The sequence below is a fragment of the Medicago truncatula genome, chromosome 5 (genome assembly GCF_003473485.1).
Source record: "Medicago truncatula cultivar Jemalong A17 chromosome 5, MtrunA17r5.0-ANR, whole genome shotgun sequence".
Classification (NCBI taxonomy): Eukaryota; Viridiplantae; Streptophyta; class Magnoliopsida; order Fabales; family Fabaceae; genus Medicago; species Medicago truncatula.
In genome coordinates this window covers 5,946,133-5,969,556 of record NC_053046.1, presented here as the reverse complement: position 1 = coordinate 5,969,556, position 23,424 = coordinate 5,946,133, and the positions used below count along the sequence as shown (strand labels likewise).

At 32.5% G+C, this 23,424-nt stretch overlaps 4 protein-coding genes across 5 annotated transcripts; 2 read left to right on the top strand and 2 right to left on the bottom strand.

Annotated features, from left to right (window-relative positions):
- Window positions 1-5,595: 5,595 nt before the first annotated feature.
- Window positions 5,596-7,760, top strand: LOC11407319 (UPF0481 protein At3g47200). Its single transcript, XM_003611624.4, has one exon. The coding sequence runs from the start codon at window positions 5,776-5,778 to the stop codon at window positions 7,378-7,380; it is 1,605 nt and encodes a 534-aa protein (XP_003611672.1). The 5' UTR covers window positions 5,596-5,775; the 3' UTR covers window positions 7,381-7,760.
- A 777-nt stretch (window positions 7,761-8,537) lies between these two features.
- Window positions 8,538-10,787, bottom strand: LOC11405778 (protein RER1A). Of its 2 annotated transcripts, none has more exons than XM_003611623.3 (3): window positions 10,281-10,787; window positions 9,188-9,368; window positions 8,538-9,058 (listed from the first exon to the last, which is right to left on the bottom strand). In XM_003611623.3, the coding sequence occupies exons 1-3, from the start codon at window positions 10,667-10,669 to the stop codon at window positions 9,002-9,004; spliced, it is 627 nt and encodes a 208-aa protein (XP_003611671.1). In that variant the 5' UTR covers window positions 10,670-10,787; the 3' UTR covers window positions 8,538-9,001. The 2 variants fall into 2 exon arrangements, with proteins under 2 accessions (XP_003611671.1, XP_013453488.2); XM_013598034.3 differs by having other exon boundaries at window positions 8,538-9,049.
- A 3,488-nt stretch (window positions 10,788-14,275) lies between these two features.
- On the top strand, window positions 14,276-20,682 carry LOC11406280 (phosphatidylinositol 3,4,5-trisphosphate 3-phosphatase and protein-tyrosine-phosphatase PTEN2A). Its single transcript, XM_003611622.4, has 13 exons — window positions 14,276-14,517; window positions 15,383-15,780; window positions 16,529-16,630; window positions 16,715-16,771; window positions 17,330-17,395; window positions 18,317-18,493; window positions 18,608-18,694; window positions 18,781-18,845; window positions 18,913-18,989; window positions 19,077-19,123; window positions 19,224-19,354; window positions 19,691-19,760; window positions 19,872-20,682. Exons 2-13 carry the CDS (start codon window positions 15,406-15,408, stop codon window positions 20,394-20,396), a joined length of 1,779 nt encoding a protein of 592 aa, XP_003611670.1. The 5' UTR covers window positions 14,276-14,517; window positions 15,383-15,405; the 3' UTR covers window positions 20,397-20,682.
- Window positions 20,683-21,329: 647 nt separating this feature from the next.
- Window positions 21,330-22,829, bottom strand: LOC11406279 (ADP-ribosylation factor 2). Its single transcript, XM_003611621.4, has 5 exons — window positions 22,527-22,829; window positions 22,342-22,412; window positions 21,947-22,066; window positions 21,723-21,841; window positions 21,330-21,602 (listed from the first exon to the last, which is right to left on the bottom strand). Exons 1-5 carry the CDS (start codon window positions 22,672-22,674, stop codon window positions 21,512-21,514), a joined length of 549 nt encoding a protein of 182 aa, XP_003611669.1. The 5' UTR covers window positions 22,675-22,829; the 3' UTR covers window positions 21,330-21,511.
- Between the last annotated feature and the right edge of the window lie 595 nt (window positions 22,830-23,424).

Here is a 23,424-nt window from a genome sequence, read left to right as displayed (position 1 = left end):
TTGAGAGGAAGAAATGAAGATGAAAAAGAAATAAAAGATTGAGATTTAATTTAATTTTTTTCAGATTTTTTTTTTAATTTATTTAATTTAAAAAATGATTTTTTATTTTTTTTAATTAAATAATAACACACGTGGCATGTCATGTAGACATTGACCGGTTAAAAATGGTCAAAAGGATCAAAGATGCAAAGGGGTTAAATTTTAGGGGGCTAAAATTGCAAATTTTTGAAAATTAGGGGAGAAAAGGTGCACTTTAACCTTTTATATTTTAAATCCCTTTGAATTTCAAATTTCGTATGAGGGACTTTAATAAGTTTGGTCGCAAAATAGATAAAATTAGATAAAAAAATAAATTATGCATTTATAAGTCGAACACATGTTCTTTTGAATAATTGGTTTGTAAAAGTTTTAAATTTTGTATGTGATCTCAACAATATTTTCTATCACATGTTTTAATCTTTATTAAATTAAAATAAATCAATACTTTATGCTACTAAACTTTACAAACACACTTTATATGTTGGGATAGAAATCTCTTCAAAAAATTAATATGGTTTTAGGAAATTGTAAGCTTAATGAAAATGTTCATGTAGTTTTTTAGTTGTTTTTTCTTATTTAAGCTTTGCCCTCTCTTCTTTTTAACCAAAAACAAAATTCAAATTTTTGAAAGGTACATATGAGTTGACTTAATATAGAGACTGAAACAGTTGATGACAAATATTGTATGACTAAAATTCAAAGAAATTTTTATGATAGAAGTCTCTTAAAAAAATATCAAAATTTGATTTTTAAATGGACATTTATGATATTTTGGCTACCTAGGTTTTTCACGCTTAATTTTTTAACTTACTCAATACTCATTACAATTCCAATACTTTGAGAAAAGTAGCGATTATGGTTACATATGGGCATGATATCATTGGTTGGAAATGCACCAAAACTCTTCACTTAATAGTTTGAAGCATTTATGATTTGCATCAAAGGAACATACAACATGTAAAGAACAAGGGAGGACTAGAAGAATATTTGGGGTGTGGAAGAGTGTTTAACGATTGATGATAGTCCTTTAACCAAAGAGTACAGTGAAGAGGATGTGGAGTGGGAGTCTCACTCATTTGCTACATTTGTGAAAATAGGGATGAAAGTGCCATTCATACATTCAAGGATTGTGTTCATGTAATCCATATTTTGCTTTGGATAGTTAAATCTAATCAAATTACCGAGAGTATGATGAGCCGTAGAAGAACTGGAAATCTATCTTCATGGTAGTGTGTTGCCATCTTTGGTCTTGGCAAAACAAGTATATCTTTGAAAAGGGATTTAAACGCCCTAACAATCCGATTCATGTGATTTTCAATATGGCTAAGGAAATGGATTGTTCTGGTAACAATCTTTTGTCGGGATGACAAGAGACCATTTAAATCGGCTTGAAGCCTCGTCAAGAGAGTTGGATTTACCTTAATTGCTATGAATCTTACAAGAAAATCAATATATATTTTAAGTTATGGTGATCTATTTCATGACTCGAGGTGGTTGTTGGTTGAAGTAGTATACTCAAATCATTGGTGCTTGTGACGCCCTTCATACTAAAATGGGGAGACTATATACAAGAGTACACTTGGTGAGAAGACAATTTTACTCGTCTCATAATAGAAAGTGACTTCAAGCTTATAATTAATATAGTTTTAGAAAATTGTAAGCTTATTGAAAATAATCATGTAGTTTGTTAGTTGTTTTTGTTTTTAGGCTTTGCCCTCTTTTCTTTTCACCCAAAAAAATGAGTGTTGAGGTGTTCATTAGCATTTAGCAGTATTATGTGACGCATGTGACAAGACAAGTATAAGAATTATTGACGTGGCCATTTTCATACTCAAAATTTCTAATTTGATTTAGGGTCCATGTTCTTTCTCTGAAATCTTCATTAAATTTATGGAAAAATGATTTTCTTTCCTCCATAAAGTGTATAAAAATTATTACTGTTAAGCCAATCCACTAATGTCATCAATTTTAATTTGTTTTGTTAGAACATCTATGAGACGAACATTAATTAATTTCAGTATGAAGGATGTCACAAGCACCATTTTAACATCAAAGTAAAATTGAGCTCAATTTTTGTACGTCGTCTTTAATTAATTTACAAAGTATAGTCTTTACTCGTTTTTAACATCCTCATTTGTGTTCTCTATAAAAATAAAAATATAAAATATAAAAAAATAAAAAAAATCCTCATATGTGGGAGGGGCTATATAAAGTGTCGATATCTTAGCCAAATTATCAGGAAGTAATGTGGGCTATTATGTACTTGGTACTTTAAGCAACATCATTGTGGGGTGGCTCTAGAAGAATTTTTGTGCTGCACATGTGATGGGTGAAATAGAACAAATGTTGTTGTGTTCCTGATGTATATTGTACATGTTCTGTTTGCATATCTTTTGCTATAGTACTAATGAAATTATCTTTGCTCTTTCAAAAGCAAAAACAAGTATAGTGTGGATTATAGCTCAGGGTTCATAGCTTTGATTAAGTTGGATTTTGTTGGAGTAATTAATTTCTGACCATTTATCAAACCAGATGAAGACATCACATTTGCCAATACTCTCATTCCTCCCTTAATTAATCACACACAAACCAAATTAAAATTGATCAAAAATAGAGAGAAACCACCAAATTTTGATCCAGACCCATGCTCATATTTGGATTTGATTAATGACATTATCAACCGAGGACTCAACAATGGATTTGCCTATTTTTTTTTTCTCCATCCCACTAGTAATTCAAGAATCCCAATTAAATGTTAATGAAAAATGCTCTCTCAGCAAAATAATCAACGTAAAAATAAAAAAAACAAAAAAAAAACTGAAGGACAAATATTAGAATATTAACTATTATTTTAGTTTTTTTTTTCTCTCTTTGTCGGGACTTAAATTTTGGACCTCCTCTAGCTCCTTAACCATTTGCTCAAACGAGTTGAGTTACCCAACCCCCAAAAGAATAACAATCTTGATTGTAAACAAAAAAAAATATAATGATGTGAATCCAATAAGGATTCACGATACAAGGATTTTTGCCGGTTGTGTGAATTTCTTTAATTGAGATTGAATATGAAGGATAATAGATGAAAATCTAATAGAACCCAACAAAGTTAACCAAATTAGGAATAGAAAGAAAACATACAAAACAAAATTAGATGAGAAGTGGAAAGAATGTTCGTCACATTCAAGATGAACGATAAGATCAAATCACGGACCCGTCACAAAAATAAGATGTTCTTTATAAGGATTTAGATTTGGTTCATTCGTCCGAGAACTCTGAAAGAGTATGATAGAAACATGAATGATAGAGATTATGAATGAGAGTGTCCGTGTGATTTTAATGGACCATAAGAAAAAGGGTTTGTCTAACATGTGCAATATTACACATGTTAAAGAAACTAAAAGTAGTAATTTTTCATTGAAAATCAACAATTAATTATTAAAAATTTACATATTTAATATAAATGCACAAGATTCAAGTCAAAAAATAAGTGTAATTTTCTTTTTCTTTCTATATAATTTACGAAGAACAATAAAATACATAATTCACACCCAGCCGCCACGTGGAGTTCCTGCGACCCCACCATTTTCTAGCACCTTGATGAGCATAGCGAAATTTTTTTTTTTCTGCCCTTATTTAATTCCAAAAATACAAAAATGCCCTAGTTTTAAAAAAAATTGCATAAATACCCTACTTTTCAGAATTTACTGATACCTTGCAACCCCCACTTGCGGGGTACCTTAAAAAAATTTTAAAAATTAACTACCCCGCAAGTGGGACTTGCGGCCTCCTTTTTTTTTTTTTTTTTTTTTTTTTAAAATTAAATAACTATAACTACACGCCTATATTTTTTTTTTTTTTTTTTAAAAAATTAATAGATTGTCACCCCCACTTGCGGGGTAGGCTGGCTTAATTTTTTTTTTAAATTTTTTTAATACCCCGCAAGTGGGGCTTGCGGGTTTGTTTTTTGTTTTTTTTTTTTAATTTTATTAATAATAATAATAATAATAATAATAATAGTAATTATTAATAATAATAATAATAATATGTAGTGGAAATATATATATATGTAGTGTAAGGTCGTCCACCAATTACTCGCATTAGGACCGAGATGGACGATGTGGAAACTGAGAGAAGATGCGGTATTTGTAGGATGACTGGTCATTCCCGCAAAGATTGCATTAATATTAGACATCAGTAGAAATTTAGTCTTTATTTTGTTTATAGGATGTCTAGTGATTAATATTATTATTATTATTAATATTATTATTATTATTATTATTATTATTAATTACTATTATTATTATTATTATTATTAATAAAATTAAAAAAAAAACAAAAAACAAACCCGCAAGCCCCACTTGCGGGGTATTAAAAAAATTTAAAAAAAAATTAAGCCTACCCCGCAAGTGGGGGTGGCAATCTATTAATTTTTTTTAAAAAAAAAATAAAAATATAGGCGTGTAGTTATAGTTATTTAATTTAAAAAAAAAAAAAAAAAAAAAAAAGGAGGCCGCAAGTCCCACTTGCGGGGTAGTTAATTTTTAAAATTTTTTTAAGGTACCCCGCAAGTGGGGGTTGCAAGGTATCAGTAAATTCTGAAAAGTAGAGCATTTATGCAATTTTTTTCAAAACTAGGGCATTTTTGTATTTTTGGAATTAAATAAGGGCAGAAAAAAAAAAATTTCGAGCATAGCACCGGTCCCATTACAAGTGTATAAATGCATGATTAAGACATGCTCCATCTCCAAGTCAGATTAACAAGTAGATGAAATTTTGATTTCTTTCACGTTTCTCCCACACTTTTGTGCCTACCTGGCTCCACCTTAGTTTATTCATTTTTTTAATTAATACAAAAGCAAACGGGACCAAGAGGAGGTAGCAACAATAATTTATAAACGTGCATTTTTTTAGAGGAACTTATAAACGTGCATTGTGCAGAATTATTATTGCTCATGTGACTAGTTAAATGCTATTCAATTCAGAAAGCTCTGGTAGAACTACTTCGATATCCTCCGTGCATTGGATTAAATAGAGCAGATCCCTTGATGTTAGCTACAATTGTCATACATAATATAATACAATAATTCTATAATAATAATCAGTGACTAATTCTTACCCACTATCTGGTGTCCAAGAAAAAGTAATTAAAGCTTTGCTTGTGTGACAAAGAAGTAAAGTTGAAGATGAGAATGTCTAATCATACATGTTCAATTAGGGGGAAAAAAAGAAAGAAAATTGATTATCAAATGGTGTATCACTGCTCATTGGATTAAACAGGTTTTGACATTTGTGAACATGTTTAGGCCACATTCATCCATCATCTGATACTATACATTATTTAAGCCATTTTTTTCTAAAATAAATGACGTACTATATATTATTCAAATTCAAATAATAATAATAAAAAGTTTAGAATATAATAGCATGCTTAAAAATTGACAAGTTCCCATGAAACTCCTACTACTACTTAGCTCAAAGGGGTCCCATATGAGCTGCACAATCTCATCAAGTCAATGTCCTTTAAGGGCTTTAATTCATTCAATTCACCAACTAATCAATTCATTTATTTCTGATTGGATTATCACCTTTCAGAAGTAACAAAGAAAATGTCCTTTAAGGACTTTAATTCAGTTCACCAACTATTCAATTCATTTATTTCTGATTGGATCATAACACCTTTCAGAACATTAAGTAACAAGAAACTGAAAATATCAATTTCCTGAAAGAAAGAAAAAAAAAATGGTAGCTGTTTTCAACAAAGAGCTCTTGAGCTGGTACCTTATCACCCTTAAACTTAGAGAAACCTTAGAAGCAGGGATTCCATCATCGTCTCCGAATTCAGGTACACGATCGATCCAGTTACCTCAGCAGCAAAAGCTTGAGCAACAACCTTCAGAATCATTGCAGGTTCTTCTTACCAACCAAAATGGTGAAAATTTGGAAGAGGAAGCAAGCTCACCAGTATCTGAATGGGTGATCTCCATCAAGGAAAAGCTCGAGGAGGCGAATCAAGACGATGTAGCAAGTTCATGGACTAAGCTATCAATCTACAAAATCCCTCATTACCTTAGAGATAGTAGTGGCGACGACAAAGCTTTTGCACCACAGATTGTGTCCTTAGGACCATACCATCATGGCAAAAAACGCCTTCGACAAATGGAACGTCATAAATGGCGTTCCATTAACCACGTTCTTAAGAGGACAAAACATGACATTAGGCTTTATCTGGATGCAATGAAAGAGATGGAAGAAAAAGCAAGATCTTGTTATGAAGGAACGATCGGGTTAAGCAGCAATGAGTTTGTGGAAATGTTGGTCCTTGATGGTTGTTTTGTGATTGAGCTGTTTAGAGGAGCAACAGAAGGGTTTAAGGAACTTGGTTATTCAAGGAACGATCCTGTTTTTGCAATGCGCGGATCGATGCATTCGATTCAAAGAGATATGATCATGCTAGAAAATCAGCTTCCCCTTTTCATACTAGATTTGCTTCTGGGAATTCAGATTGGTAAACCAGATTTGAAAGGACTTGTTGCAAATCTAGCACTCAGATTCTTCGACCCTTTAATGCCAACAGATGAACCATTAACAAAAAGTGATAGAAATAAACTGGAATCAACATTTAGAAAAAGCACTACCAATGCCACCTTTGATCCTTTATCCGACCAAGGAGGTCTTCACTGTCTCGATGTATTTAGACGAAGCTTATTGCGCTCAGGACCTCAACCAGCACCTAGAATATGGATCAAACGCAGGTCGAACGCTAATAGAGTTGCAGACAAACGGCGCCAGCAACTGATACATTGTGTAACTGAGCTAAAAGAGGCTGGAATCAAGTTCAAGAAAAGGAAGACCGATCGCTTCTGGGATATTAAATTTAAGGACGGTATTCTGCGTATTCCGAGACTCTTGATCCATGATGGAACAAAATCTCTGTTTCTAAACCTCATTGCATTTGAGCAGTGTCATCTTGATTGCAGCAATGACATTACATCCTATGTTATCTTCATGGATAACTTGATTAACTCTCCAGAAGATGTCGGATACCTTCATTACCGAGGGATAATCGAACATTGGCTTGGAAGTGATACCGAAGTTGCAGACCTTTTCAACAGGTTATGCCAAGAGGTTGTGTTTGACATCAATAACAGTTATCTTTCTCCATTATCAGAGTCTGTTAATAGATACTACAATCATAGATGGAATACTTGGTGTGCAAGCTTGAGACACAATTACTTCAATAACCCTTGGGCTATTATCTCTTTGGTTGCTGCTGTAGTCTTGTTGCTACTTACTTTTGCACAAACCTACTACAGTGTATATGGATATTATAGACCAGCACAGTAACTGGTTAGTACAAGTATTGCACCAGCAGGGTATTTCATTTCACATTCATCAATACATTTTTTATCATTGATTCTTTCTTAGTGTGAGACATTGATGTGTTTATGTAAGCTTCAAGAATGAAGCCTAGAAATGAGTTTGAAGGTTGAAGACTTTTGAAGTCTTGTTATTTGGTAATTTATTTTGGCACTTTTGAAGATACTGGCTAGTGGCTACTACTGTAATACAAGTTGTGATGCAAGTGTTTATCAAACAACTCCGGCTTTGTTTCATAACCAGCTTTCTTTTTCATTTTCATTTTTGAAGGGTGCTTTCATTTCATATTCTACTACTGTAATGCTTCGTTTATTATAGATTTTGAGACGATGCACAATGTATTTGAAGTAGAGGCTAATTAACTTTTAGTAGAAAAATGCATTGCAATTTCACCTTTTTTTAATAATGGTTAGCGCAAAACCCTTGGTGCGATATAGTCGCGGGGTTGAAATTAAAAGGTTTATAAGGCGACATTAAACCAAGTATAATGAGATGAGATTAATTTTCATACACAGTTTTATATTGTTGAAAAATCGCAACCACTCATGTTTGGCTTTAGAAATAGCTATGGTTAAAGTAAAAAAATGATCAATAATTTGATTGTTACGATTGATTGACAGTATAAAAAACTTTTACATCAAAAATGCATACAAATTCAATCCTAATTAGATTCTAATTAGATTGTAAAGTTCTTTTTTGTTACTTCAACAAAAGTATGTACCAAACATAAGACTACTTCAAAGTACTAGGCATCTCCAAAGTTGCAAAATAGTCAAAAGAAAGGATACTTGAAAAAGGAGAAAACTTTCCAAGTTGTAGTACACCATATGTAATTTCTAAAGCGTGTGAAGATAACAGCAAAAATTTGCTGAGCAGATGGTATACCAAACAGACCCAAGGGTAAAGGGGGAACAAGTACCATCACCAACTGGTTGTATCAAGTGATCGTTAATTAAAATCCAAAATTAAATAAAATTGGCACAGTACAACTGGTTGGATCTAGTGAAGAAGAGAAGCTTCAATTTAACAGTCTCAGATGATTGGATAAATAAACTTCAATTGATAAAATTTATATCAGAAAAAGTGCCAGGCGCCATGAAATAACAGACAAGAAAAGTGCCAAGTGAAAATAACCCAAGAGAGCGATTCCTAAAAAGAAAGGGAAAAAATGCAATGGAAGAGACATATCAGTGTTAACCTCATCTGCAAATAATAAAAGGGACTTCTGCACAGTTTTTATATTTTTTTTGTTATTGGACTATGAATTCAGCAATAAGAGTTTTGAATTTGCCCTCCTATATAGAAAGAAAGAAAAAAGAAAAAAAGAAAAAAAGAAAAAAAAAAGTAAAAAGCATTTTACAAAAGAAGATGTAAAAAACAGTTCCCAACATCTTCCCAAAGCCGTCAAAGGCATCCAAATAGCTGCCCAATAGGGAACTGAACATCCAGATGTTCACGTATACGCTAGACCTCAGAGCAATCTTAATCAATCATCATGACAATAGATTGCTCATGTTGCTAAAATATAATGCGAAGCTACATGCTTGGGGTTCAGTTTTGACTTAAATGTGCAGCAAAACTGAAAATTTCAGTCCACAGGAAGACTTGTGCTTTCTTCTTCTGATGCTCTCTTTCTCTGATAGTGCTAAAAGTAAAATAGACAAAAAAAGCTTAGTAATAGCAAAAAAGATGTAATCCTTATAACAACAATCAACACAATCATTGAATCAATAGCCACACAACAATCACAACAACAATTTTGAATCTAAATTACCTGTTTTCCGAAATTGAACGGTACATATCTGTATTTGATCATATGTGATATCTGCCTCCTCATAGTAAGCGAGAACAAGACCACCCAGTAGAAGAGGAGTATAGGCCAGAAGACTGGAATATCAAACGCACTAGAGAAAGTCATCACAATTGCAATGCAAAATGCCACTGTGATCGAGTACCTGCCCACAGGAAAATTGAGCAGCTTTAGTAAAAGCAACCTTCTGCAGACCTTACTAAGTGAAAAAGAAACTACAACAACTTAAGAGCACCAAAACCAAAGAAGACAACATCATCTAGGTAGGCGCTTTTTTATGCCTAAAACCACATATCAATGTGGAAGACCCAAACTATGGTCCTCCTTGGATAAAGAACTTAATTAAGCCCAGTAAACTCTCATCATATATGTGCTTATGTATAAGTTGTTTCATTAACAAAAGAAAATAAAACTTTTTACATATAGCTATATGTTGTTTTCATAAATTATACTGAATAGCTTATGGAAATAAGCTGAAAACAACTTATAGCCCTATCATAAGTTGCTTCCATAAGCTCTCTGAAACAGTCTCATGTGTGTTAATGCTAATAGATAAACTCAAATAAACCAACCCAAACAGGCCCTATGAAGAAAACGAAGAGAACCATAGAATGTGGTTGAGGACTCAGAAACTAATTCAACTCAACATAATTCAACAATAGCTTCATGCAATGAAGTACACTACATGGTTATTGTTTTCGATACATTGACAAAGATCATAAGAAACTAACAGCAAAACATTCTGGTCATCAAAATTGCTTTTTGGAACTCATAATAGTCACATACGTTTTAAATGAATGTCCGCATCCACAATCTAGCTTGCAATATCAAGGTTTTAACGACGATTTAGACAACATCAAGTATCAACTAATTATGCACAATATCATCAATGATCATAACACAACTATAACCTTGACCACACGAGAACAAAGTGTATGAACAGACTTTATGATTGAGTAAAAACTCAAAACTCTATACACTGACAGTGTATATGAATTAAATCCTATACCAAAATCACTCAATTAAACGATAATTGATAATCAAATTGAAGTATTACCAGAACTTGAACTCAGGGAGGCGGCGAACGAAAGGACGGAACTCATCGGAAGCTCTAATGGGGAGAGTAGGACCGTCAGCGGCGTCGGCGATGGCGGGATCAACCTGAGGGGAGAGAAAACCGATGAGGAGATTGAGGATGTAAATGCCAAGACCGTACGTAACGATGTAGAAGCCTTCTAGTAAGTAGACGCGGAGGATGTAGATGAAAGCGACGACCGAAAACCCTATCCATCGCGGTAGCACGTGCGGGGTTGTTTTGTCTAGCACGTGTTGATATTGTTGCCATATCGCTTGTTTCAATTGTAGTATTGCGGTTTCCGCCGGGGAAACCTCTTCGGTGGCGATTCCGGTGCCGGCGTCGATGACTGCTGGTGCTGCCGGCTCCATCAGGCGCGAATTGGATTGGATCGGATGTAACGTGCTGGACTAGATTACTTGTGGGATCTTACAAAGGGTTAAGAGTGTATGCAATTTCAGTGAGTAAATTTCTGGGAATCATCTCATTTCTTTCATTCATTAACTATTCTAATAGTTTTTTTTGGTTTAAATGTGTCATTGATCCTGCACTTTCATTAGATTTTGGGATTGATCCCTGCACTTGTTTTTGTTTGGCATTGGTCCTTACACTTTGTAAAAATATTGGTCTTGGTCCTCTATTAACATTCTGGTAAAAAAAAAAAACACAAAACTAACGGAGTGCCACGTGGCCTAATCATCTCACGCCACGTGGCACCAATACCAATAGTTTTACAAAGTGCATGGACCAATACCAATAACTTTACAAAGTGCAGGGACCAATACTAATAGTTTTGTGTATTTTTTTAACAGAAAGTTAACAGAGGGACCGATACCAATATTTTTATAAAGTGTAGGGACCAATGCCAATATTTTTTTACTTATGGTGTATTGGATTATGATTTTAAAAGACTATTTTAATAAAAAAACGGCTAAAATATGATTTTAGTCCCTGTAAAAAAAAAATTGTTTAGGGACTATTTTCAAAAACAAAAATTTTTGCAGGGACCTTTTTTAAAAACAAAATATTTTGCAGAGACCAAAAACTACAAAATTGGATCAGTTATAATGTGCCACGTATGCAAATCATCACAAAAGTGGGGTCAAAGACTATTTTCAAAAACAAAAAATTTTGCAGGGACCAAAAACATTTTTTTTTACAGGGACTAAAACCAAAACGAGGCATATTTGCAGGGACTAAAACCATATTTTAGCCTAAAAAAATTCTTTTAAGATTTTAAAATATTATGTGAGATTGTATTGATTCTGTGAGATTTTAAATGACTTTTTATGTAAAAGACTTTATACACTCAAGATTTTAAAAGATTTATCACACTGACTTTTAAGGATTTCAAAGGATTTTATGGGGTTTTAAAATTTCAAAGGATTCGATGAATTTTAGAGGAAAAAGAACAAACTTACAAGCGTGGATGATAAAAATAATGAACAAATAAATTTTAGCGTTTGAATAAAGAAAAATAAAACAAATAAAAAATTCTTTTACTATTGATTTTCAAATTTTAAGCATTTTATGGATTTTATAAGATTTTAAGGGACTAAAAAACACTCTAACACATTATTCTCAATACACATTTTTTATTTGTTTTGTTAAAAATGTTATTCCCACAAAATTCAATTGTACATATTTAAATTTATGCCAGCACTTACAAATCTTTCAAAAAAAAAATATTGTCTCAGCCATTACAAATCGGTCGAGTTACACGTGTTTACCGAGTGTTAACTCAGTCAAACTCGTTAAACCTTCCAATTTTACCAGAAACCGATTTTACCTCAGAGTTAACACGATTTTTGTACCTAAAAACGTAAACTGATAATCTCGGAGAGTTAATACTCGATTTGCGGAACATTGATTACGACATACTCTCTATCATAATATTCTCAATACAATTTTTTATTTTTGTATGAGATAGAGAGGGAGAGAGGGGGGATGAGAGAGAGAGAGAGAGAGAGAGAGAGAGAGAGAGAGAGAATGGAGAGAAAGAGAAACGAATAGAGAAAGGAGAGAATAGGGAGGGGGAGGGAGAGAGAAAGGAGAATAAAGAGATAATAACTTTTAAAAGAAAAACAATCTCAAGAAATCTCATCTTTTCATGAAAGACTTTTTCTTGTTAAAATTACACTACAAAATCCATCAAAATCCAATTTATTAAACAATCCTTCGAAATTTGAATGATTTTGAATACCACAAGATTTTTTTAAGTGATGAAAAATTTTGATTGAATACCTCAAGACTTTTTTAAAATGACAAAGAGTCTTGATTGAATACCACAAGACTTTTTTTAAGTTGCAAAAAGTTTTGATTGAATACCACAAAAATTTTTCATAATTAAAAGGTCTTTTAAAATCCCATAGAATCCTAATCCAACACATCCCCCTTAATTAATTATTGTAATAACAGAGCTTAAATACACCATAGAGTTTTTTTTTTTTTTTAAAAATAAAATAAAATAAAACTAATCAATTCAAATTGACATAAAAATCAAACAAGAAATATCTAGGATGAATACGCTCCAAATTTTTAATCCAATTCCATCAACATATGTTCGATTTACGTGTTTCATATGTTTTTTTATATGGTGAAAACTTCATATCAATATCATAATAATAATAATAAACACTACAGTTTATTATTTTTAGGAGAAATACTATAAAAATTTATTGAACAAAATAATAAAAGTTGTAAATTTTATATAAATTATTTAAAATTAAGCTATTTTATTGATTACCATTTCTCTTCTTTTGTTTTTTTTCTTAAAAAATGATAAAATAGATGAATAAATTAGAGGTAGTTATTAAGAGGTGAGATTCTTGTAATAAAAAAAGAATAAATAAATATGGTGAGACGAAGGCATTGCGCATGGAGATTAGTTGATATTTGATAATAATAAATCTTAGTCATATGATTCACTTGATAGCCACTACTTTTTAAATTTAGATACTAACAAAGAAGAGTTAACAAATCCCTAAAAAATATATTGAAAATAGGTTGCAAAAAAAATTACGTAACCCCAATTTTACGCTTAGATTTATGTAAAATTTTATCTATTTTTTTTTTATAATACGTAAACTTTCGATCAAATGCTATGAATTTTGTAAAAGATGTATCTCATAATATTGTGAAAGTCAAAACAACCAATTGAGAATCACATTTGGGTCCGAATATCTTCCAAATTTAGAGTTATCAATTTCAATGGACATCATAACATCAATAAATTCAATATAAAAGCAAAAGAATCAATAGAATAACAAAACATCATTAAAACCCTTAAAAAAAATTGTCACTTGAACCTTACAAGACTCAAAGACTCAAAGAATTTCTTAAAAAAAAAACAACAACTCAGAATTAATCTTGGCAATTACATGTAAATGATATTATGTTTGAAAACAACTCATATGATTTACAAATAAATTGAAAAAGGTAAAAGAATTTTATCTCTTTAATGAAAATGATTTCTTTATAGATTTCCTTCACAGGTGAAAATTGTGTTTATTCAAGGTGAATTCGACACTAAACATGGATATCTCTTATAGCGGGATTAAAACAATGATTAATCATATAATCCATCCATTTTAAAATACATGTCACATTTTCACGATATACATTATTCACATAACTTACTTTGACAATATTTTTTAGCTAACATATAAATACAAATCTAAGCATATAAAATGTTTGATTTGTCTTGATAAATATTTTTAAAATATTAAATTTTACAATCTTTTACCATAGATAGCTAAATATATTAACGATAAAATTATGTATTGACATGTGTGAATTAGTTGACTACGACGTATATTTTAAAATAGAGGGATTATTAGTCTTGGGTCCTTAATTTTTTTTTATTTAATCCCCTAAAGATTTTTTAAGCTTTTACAAATTACCTTACTGAATTTGAGTTAACTTTCATCGCATGTCCTAATTTTTAGCTCAATGGATAAAGTGATGGATTATGATCTTGACCAAAAAAAAAAAAAAAGCGATGGATTATGAAATAAGTAAGCATATGAATATTGTTTCGTTCATTCTCTAAAATTGCAAGCCCTCTGTTCCGTGCCGGTGACTCTACACTCTAATCAAATGAACCTACATTGATCCGAATTTCAATCTCTGCAAATCTCACACGCTTTCTTTTCCGTTCAAAAAACCGTTATTCCCTCCGAAACAGATCGGAAAATTACTTCCACCGTCACCGTCGCCGGTAAGCGATCCACTTCTCATTCGTTTTTCATTTCTTGTATCAACGCCGCTATCATGCTTCTGCATTGTTTACAAATCACCTCAATCTGTTGCATCAATGAAAACTCCATTTTCAGATCTCTCTGTTTAATTTCCAATGCTCATGTTTTTGCACTGTTTTGATTCGATTCATTTCACAATCGAGTTAATTCATGAGAATAAGTTAATGATTCTATTCCGAATTCAATTAGCTTATGCTGTAGGTGTTTTCATGTTTACAAACTAGGTGCTTTTTTAGCATCATTTCATCGCGCCTTTTTATTTAGGCTCTGTTTGGATAAACAACTTAAATTAAGTACTTAAAGCATAAGTGCTTATTTTTTATGTATCGACTATTTTTGTAACAAAAAGATGAAATAAAATCGAATTATTTTCGAATAAGCTATTAGTTGTTTTTATAAGCTATCCAGGAAAGCTTATGGAAATAAGTATTAGTGATTTAAAAGTTAGTTACATATTAGTTAGATTAGTTACGACTTATATATAACTCCTAACTAATCTAACTAATATGTCACTAACTTTTAAATCTATAGTAATTTGATGTTTTCAGCTTATGAACATGTCTTAAGCTATTTCTGACCGTAAGCTCTGTCAAGTGGTTTTACACATGTTTATGCTAGTAGATAAGTTCAAATAAGTCAATCCAGTCACATTCATAGCAATTTTATCATAAACGTTCTTTTTCTTTACGGTTCATAAACCTTCTTTTTGTTTGTTTATCATGTTTTTCACTTAGTATTTTGCTAGACTTAATCAAACTATAGAGGCATAATTTGTTGTTAGCTACTTAAACTACAAGTGCCTTAGATTGGTTTTCTATTTTACAGAACTGCATTTGAGTGACTCATTGATGGAACCCGCTCCTCCATCTTCGAAGACTGAACCTTACTCCGCCAAAGTACCTGCTGAAAATGACAATGCACGTGATTCACCATCCTTGTCACCAGTTTCTAGCATATCTTCCTGGGCGAGAAATCTGAGGTTTGGGGCTGCAGATCAGAACTCACAGACAGAGAACAATGGCATGTCAGCATTTGCTCGTCTTACTAGTGGGATTGGACTACGAAGTCCCCCAAATGAGCTTGCTACGAGCAGTTCAGGAGCCGAGCAACCTAATATAATTGAATCATTCACTAAAGGGTTGGTGGACTCTTCAAAGGAAGCAGTAAAGGCAGTGCAGACCAAAGCACGACATATTGTTTCTCAAAATAAACGCAGATACCAGGTCAGTCAACAATTTACACCTGCTTCAATTTTGCCTGTGTTACTGACAATGTATAAAGGGTTTAGGTCATGATTTTTTATTTTATTTTAAAATGTCTGATAATAACCATAAATGTTCCTCAACAACATGCTCTTGTAAACTTAAATATGCTAGATTTTAATCTCAATATCATTAGCATTACATATTGTCTTGTTGTTCATCATTCAAATAGTTCACACAATGTACCAAAACTTCAGGCACACTCATTTTTCCAATGCATGTGTGGCTATGAAATGTGCTCAAGAAAATCATCTCATATGGAGGTTTTGAAACCTGTTACAAACTAGAACTGCAAAATTGTGTATAGGACCATATGCTCGTATTATTGTATTTCACAAATATCTGCCTCGAAATAGTATAAAAACATCTGCTTAGAATCCCAGCTTTATTACCTCCTACATAAGAATTGATATGTCCTCTAGCATTCTTAGTTAGACAAAAAGGTTGTGTTCCCCATCATGTTAAAGGCATCATCACAGAGATAGGCATTCCTTTGACTTCATCTATTAAAGAATCAAATTGGTGTTGATTTCTTAGGTACTGAATTACATTCGTTATGTATTTGATACTCTCTCAGTTATAAACTTACATAATTCAATTGAGTCTATTGTATTTTGAATTGAACATTTCTATGTTTTGTGTAGAATTAACTCATCTTCCATATTGATTTCAGTTTTCTCTTACTTTCACATTTAACTCTTTGTAACAGGAAGGTGGATTTGATTTGGATATGACATACATCACTGAAAATATAATAGCTATGGGATTTCCTGGTGGTGATTTTAGCTCTGGAATTTTTGGGTACATTGAGGTATATTTATAGACAGTCAGTCTTGCCCCTCATAACCAGATTCAGTCATGAGTCAATTTGTTTTAAGAGAGAACTGTGTTGCAGGGGTTCTATCGAAATCACATGGAAGAAGTAATCAAGTTTTTTGAAACTCATCACAAGGTAACATGACATCTATTTCAAATTTGGAATCTCATTATCTGCTCATTTGGTAGTACTCAAGAAATGGGTAGAGTGAATAGTCAAAGAAATCTCGAATGAAATCAAAGAGTACTTTTCTTCAAGTTTACAACCTTGGAATATAGAAGAAAACTTTTAATTTGAAAATGTGAACTAGCACTCCATTATATTCCTTCGTATAGCTTAGAAATATCTTTACCTAAAGTCAAATCATAAGAAACTGATTAGTAAAATAGAAATGATATGGAAATTGGACTTGCGCTATTAGTATTTTGAACAACATCCACCTAAAAGCTCATACAGCAACCAAACAGTTATTTACAGTTGACCACTTTTATTGTACTTCATTTACCCTACACTTTAGATGAAAACTTGGTATGTTAGGTTGATCTTGAACTCTTCTGCTTTGAGTGAAAAAGATAATTTGAGTATTTGAAGATCATGAAATTAAACTCTGTCTGAATCTTCATGTTCTGAAAGTTGACAACTTATCTATTATCTTTTGACAATTTTAGTCTCTTGAAACCTTAATTTGTGCAGGGAAAGTACAAAGTATACAATCTTTGTTCAGAGAGGTTGTACGATGGATCACTTTTCCAGGGGAAGGTATAGTTTTATTATATTTGCACTGTGGCACTAATTGGTACATCATCAGTATTGACATGTAATAATCTTGATGGTGGCCCATCATTTGCCTCCAACTGGAAAATAGTCTAACCATCTTCCACTCTCTAGTAATTTTGAATCTGTGTTTTGTCAATGTTTCTTTTGATTTTTAACATTTCATGCTCTTCTTGGCTTTTGCATGCTGAGTTGTGAATCTATCTTTTGATTTGTGAATTTGTCCATCAGTTTTGAGTTGTGATGATGCTATGTATTGTTTTCTATTATTGTCTTTAAACCCTTACTAGTTCAAAATTTTGTTGTTGTTGTTTCCTTTCTTAATATTTACTATCATATAGTGGTGTTGACTTGGGACCTTGGAGTGTGCTCCTCTCAAGGTCTCGGTGCCAATTTAGGTTCTTCATAAAAAAATATTCACTATCATATATTATGTTTAGAAACTATGATAGATGATTTAAACATTGTTTTTGTATTGTGTTGTGTGCGCTTATGACTCTACATAGATTCCTCTAGTTTCATAGACTCTTAGGTTTGAAAGCTCTTAACAATGAATTAATTTATAAGTAAATAAACTAATAAATAAATCAAAAATTGAATCATACACAATATTGAGGTTTTGATCATGAAATTAATATCCAGTGTACACTCACTATTGATAAAAAAAAAAAGTAGTGAAGAATTATGCTTACAAGACTGAGACTTCTGAAGGTATAGACTCTTTATTTGAGTTGCAGATATGTTTCAAAAAACTTGGATATAAAAATACAGACAATAATTTTCTTTTATTTCTGTTTGGTTTTGTAGATTCAAAAATAGAAATGAAGAATGTGCCACTAGTTTATTTTTTACAAAATTATTCTAATATTTACGTCTGCCCTATTGATTTCTTGGGATTGTTTACAGGTTGCAAGTTTCCCATTTAGTGATCATAATTGCCCTCCTATTCAACTTATAGCATCATTTTGTCGAAGTGCATATTCATGGTTGAAGGAGGATATCCAAAATGTGGTCGTTGTTCATTGTAAAGCTGGTATGGGAAGGACAGGACTGATGATTTGTAGCCTTCTTTTGTATCTTAAGGTAAGTTTTGAGAGTTGACTTCAGAGACTTGAGGATCATAGTTGATCTGCATTTTTTTTATGCGGTGAATTGTGCAATTTTGAAATTAATTACTTGCTGGGAACTATTTTGCAGTTTTTCCCCACTGCTGAGGAAGCCATTGATTCCTTTAACCAGAAAAGATGTGTAGATGGAAAGGCTCTAACTCTCCCAAGTCAAATTGTTAGTAATTTTTTTTAGTTTATCGTATTATGGAGATTTAATCTAAAACATATTCTTCTAAAATCATTTATTTCTGTAATTTGTAGAGATATGTCAAATATTTTGAACGGACCTTAACACACTTCAACGGAGAAGTCCAGCCCGGACGAAGGTAAGACGAAACTTTGTTACAATGTGCCAAATCCAAAGAAGGCTTTTCTTAATTTGGACTTCCGCAGGTGTATGCTGAGAGGGTTTCGGCTTCACAAATGCCCTTATTGGGTTAGACCATCCATTACAATTTCTGATCATAACGGTAAGTGTCAAATGCAACTTGTCAAGCTGTTTTTATAACTAACATTTTATTAATCTAGAGAAGGCTGATGTCTTCACTTATTCTCAGGAATTCTTTTCACAACTAGAAAGCATCCCAAGACAAAGGATCTAATGGTACACCCATTCCACTTTTATGCCTTCATTTGATGGTACACACATGCTAATGCATGGCTTTGAATTTGATTACTAACTTACTTTTATATCTCATTTTCAGCCAGAAGATTTTTGGATCAATGCATCAAAGAAAGGAATTTTGGTCTTTGCATTACCAGGGGAGCCAGGTCTGACAGAATTGGTTGGGGACTTCAAAATTCATTTTCATGATCGACAGGGAGATTTCTACTGGTTCGTTTAAAATGGCTACTTCTTCAGGCCACTTTATACTTTAGCTTTTTCATCTTCAAATTAGTTCTGAAAAGAAACTTGGATTTGTCAGAATCATTATGATTGTACTTTACATTATTATAGCTTTATTTAAATAAATTCCTCATTGGCGAGCATACCTACTTGTCTTCTTTATCATTTCGATATGGAGACCAAATGTTTTTATAATGATGAAATTTTGTTTCCCAGCTCTGCCATACATTCCAGATTTATTCTCTTCTAAGCTGTTTAATGTATAGAACAGTTTGTTTAACAATGATTAACAGTGTTCTTAATACGTCAGTTTCTCCTTGGCAGTTGGATGAATACAACAATGATAGAGAACAGAAAAATTTTAGATGGCTCAGATCTTGATGATTTTGACAAGGTACACTACACTTATTTTTCAATGTTATTTTGTGGGCATTAAGTAACACTTAATAATCTATTGATTTACTGAACTTTTTCACTAATTAAACATTATGACTGTGCCCTTCAGAGAAAGATCCCAGCTCCAGGGTTCCAGGTCGAAGTTGTGATGGTAGACTATGATGGCACGCTACCTGGAAAAGTCAACCCTGCAAGCAAAGGATCTGACATAAGAAATGTCTCATCTGGTGCAAAGCCAACATCTAGTTCAAGAAAGAGTAAGATACCTAAAAATGGAGATGATGATGTATTCTCAGATAGCGATGAAGAGGAGACCAAGGGAACACAAAGGAGGGAAGCTGCAACTGATTACAAATATATGGAACCTCATCAAGCATCTGAGGCCACTACTGACCATGTAGGGATGTTGTCGCGTGCAACGGATCAGTTGTCACTCCAGCAGCATGACGAACGCACGGAAAACAATGTTTCTGAAGCATCAACTACCAATAAACATCATAATATTCATGCAGGTCCTAACACCACCAACATGGAATCTATAGGGACAAGTGAATTCAAGGCAATTGCAGCAGATGCTTCAGTTTTTTCTTTTGGAGATGAAGATTTTGAGAGTGATTCAGAGGAGGCGAGTTAAATTCTTGTTCAAATTTGTTAATATTCAGGAATTTGTGTATAGCCCTTTACACCGGGATCATACCCGCAGGTAAAAGGATCAGGCACATTATGGAATTCATTGCATTTGCCCCTTTTTTGTTGTCAAATGACCTTCTTTCCTGCATTTTATTATTTCAATTTTGTATATTTTTGAAGTCTGTATGATGTTCTTCAAAGTCCTTGAGGACCTTAGGAGAATTCTAACACCCTTAACAAAATATTGCAAGTCCAAGACAGTATACAAGACAGCGTATCTTCTTTCAGAATTACAGAGGTTCGTAACAAATCCACACCTCACATTAAGATGTGTGTGACTTGTTTATATAGAATATATTTTTAAAAATTACACGTTTTCAAAACTTGACGTAATTCGGAAGGTATTGATTTCATATGTCCTGGTTCATTTATTAATTTAGGTACACATACAAAAGATTACATTATGACATATTTTGATGTTTTATGCAGGTAAAGTTTTAAACCATTGTGTTTCTTTCTAGGGAGTTAAAATTGATATTTTTTATCGAGAGGAGGGAGTTAAAATCGATGTTTCAAGATCTTTGTTAGAGTTCCCAGAAATTTCTCTGGCTTAGCTTATTTACTGAAGTTATATTGTTTTAATTTTTTGTTTTGTTTTAAAACCAAAGTTATAAAAGCACATGTATCTTTTTATATCTTTGGTTAATGTTTACCGATCCTCTTAGTCTGATAGACTGATACCTACACAGTGTAATGATGCCTACAAAGGATAATTAATTGCCCATACGTGTGCGTAAATATGCTTGGTTTCTGCAGAACATACTCTGAACTTTGTTCCAAAACAGACTAATAAAAATATAAAAGTTAGTAAAAAAAAGTTAGAGTCTGTTAGTAATTGTAGTTAATATGTTGATTCTCTAACTAACTAGTAATATACTTCTAATAAAAGAGTGTACACAGTGATTGATATTATAGTTGGTTCATAGTTCAAATTAACAAAAGGTACTCAAGTTCATGCCAGTATATAAGCAAACAATATGTCATAGAGTACATATTATAGAATGTGGAGCAAAGTCTCAATATCCATATGATAAAGATCAAAGTAAATCAGATCTTGATTCATCTTATCTTGTTAGATATGTTACTTGATAACCAATCAAGGCCTTCATAGAGTCCTTGTCCAGATGTAGCACAAGTTGACTGGATGTACCTGAACCAATCAAAACCACCCTGAACTCAACTTTGGATTATGATGTAATTCAAATTTGAAGTTTCAATCTATGATTTCAAGCTTCGGCTAATGATTCGTTGTAATTAAAACATGACTTACCAACGACGCTGGCGAAGTGAATGTAAACCAAGTTTATCAGTAATTTCTGAAACACTCAAAGCATTTGGAAGATCTTGCTTATTGGCAAATACAAGTAAAGTGGCATCACGAAGTTCATCCTACAATGTAAATGTTTATTAATATGATTGCAACAATATTTTACTTTTATGTTGAAAGGAAAAGCATGTATTACATAAATTACTAGACAATTAAAAGCTACTAACCTCACTTAGCATTCTATGAAGTTCATCTCTGGCTTCTAAAATTCTTTCTCTATCATTACTATCTACCACAAAGATAAGACCTTGTGTGTTCTGAAAATAGTGTCTCCACAATGGTCGAATCTACACGAAATTTAGCATATACTCGTATTAGAGCAGTCTCAGAGTAACATACATGTGAATCATACAATGATACATAGTTGTTAGAACTTATTAGAAGGTTGATTAATATTAGTTAGCCTCTTAATTTGTATAAATATATACATATTGGCTTGATCATCATTCATAGTTCAATCAAGTGAAAGTGTGTATTACCAATGTGCAAACTGAATTGCCTCATTGTTGTGTATTTCTGGTTTGCAATTTGAACATGGAAGCTAGAAAATTACGAATAATACCTTGTCTTGTCCTCCAACATCCCAGACAGTGAAGCTCACATTTTTGTACTCAACAGTCTCTACATTGAAGCCTGGTTCATTTGAGACATTAGATTATGTCAATTTTCAATCATTTTTCGCTTAGAATGATCATAAGGAACAGAAAAAAATAAATAGATAATATTTTTCAATGGACTATTTGGAACCTATGGTTGGTATGGTAGTGACAATTTCTCCAAGCTTCAGTTTGTAGAGTATTGTTGTTTTTCCAGCAGCATCAAGACCTACCATCAGAATCCTCATTTCTTTCTTTGCATAAAATAATCTCATTATCCGTGACACTGTCAACCCCATTTTTGTCTTTGTTTCAGGTAAAATTTAGCCCAAAAAATCAACTTAAAACGTATAAAACTTGAATTTTTCTGAGTTCAATTTGTTATGATTTATGGACGAAGGGGAAGAAGGTTATAACTTACCTCAGAATCTAATGAGTTGTTTGTTTATTATATGAATATGAGACCAGAAAAAATTGCGTCAGGCATCAATACTCCAATATAAAAAGCTAGAATAAGATTCTGATAATAAAGGGTGGCGTGGTATCTTTATTTAGCTTAAGATTGAGGCCATTTATGACTGAAATCATGGTTTAAAATGAGGTTCGCAATATTGCGGGTTTGAAGTTTCCACAACAGCATCAATTTCGACTGCATCGGCAACATTTTCCCGCATTCTAGATTGTAGTAATCTAGTGTAATCAGGACCGTGACCGCAATTTAAAAAAGATTGCAATATAATCAGGACCGTGACCGCAACTTAAAACCATTATTGATACAATAGGCATCAAGTTTGAAGTCACGTCCTTCAAAAAAAAAGTTTGAAGTCACCATTGCATTGAAAATAAAAACCGGCTAATAATTGAGATTAAGATGCTAGTTGGGTTGCTAAAGTAATGTTAAATTATCTACATGAGATTACTATAAAAAATAAAAAATTATCTACATGAGATTCGTATGGCACTGTACAAAAATTATGGCAGCGTCAAACCTAAGCATTTGATAAAACAACAATGACAATTGACAAACCATTATTGTTGATTTTATTTAT

What these genes read in the sequence shown, in the direction of transcription:
- LOC11407319 (XM_003611624.4), top strand. Translation starts at nt 5,776, where the DNA reads ATGGTAGCTGTTTTCAACAAAGAGCTCTTGAGCTGGTACCTTATCACC.
- LOC11405778 (XM_003611623.3), bottom strand. Translation starts at nt 10,669, where the DNA reads ATGGAGCCGGCAGCACCAGCAGTCATCGACGCCGGCACCGGAATCGCC. An exon ending in CTCCCTGAGTTCAAGTTCTG is followed by an intron (nt 9,369 to 10,280) that starts GTAATACTTCAA and finishes TCCTGTGGGCAG; the next exon opens with GTACTCGATCACAGTGGCAT. An exon ending in CGTTCAATTTCGGAAAACAG is followed by an intron (nt 9,059 to 9,187) that starts GTAATTTAGATT and finishes TTTTACTTTTAG; the next exon opens with CACTATCAGAGAAAGAGAGC.
- LOC11406280 (XM_003611622.4), top strand. Translation starts at nt 15,406, where the DNA reads ATGGAACCCGCTCCTCCATCTTCGAAGACTGAACCTTACTCCGCCAAA. An exon ending in GAATTTTTGGGTACATTGAG is followed by an intron (nt 16,631 to 16,714) that starts GTATATTTATAG and finishes ACTGTGTTGCAG; the next exon opens with GGGTTCTATCGAAATCACAT. An exon ending in CGACAGGGAGATTTCTACTG is followed by an intron (nt 19,355 to 19,690) that starts GTTCGTTTAAAA and finishes TCTCCTTGGCAG; the next exon opens with TTGGATGAATACAACAATGA.
- LOC11406279 (XM_003611621.4), bottom strand. Translation starts at nt 22,674, where the DNA reads ATGGGGTTGACAGTGTCACGGATAATGAGATTATTTTATGCAAAGAAA. An exon ending in CACTACCATACCAACCATAG is followed by an intron (nt 22,413 to 22,526) that starts GTTCCAAATAGT and finishes CAAATGAACCAG; the next exon opens with GCTTCAATGTAGAGACTGTT. An exon ending in ATGTTGGAGGACAAGACAAG is followed by an intron (nt 22,067 to 22,341) that starts GTATTATTCGTA and finishes AATTTCGTGTAG; the next exon opens with ATTCGACCATTGTGGAGACA.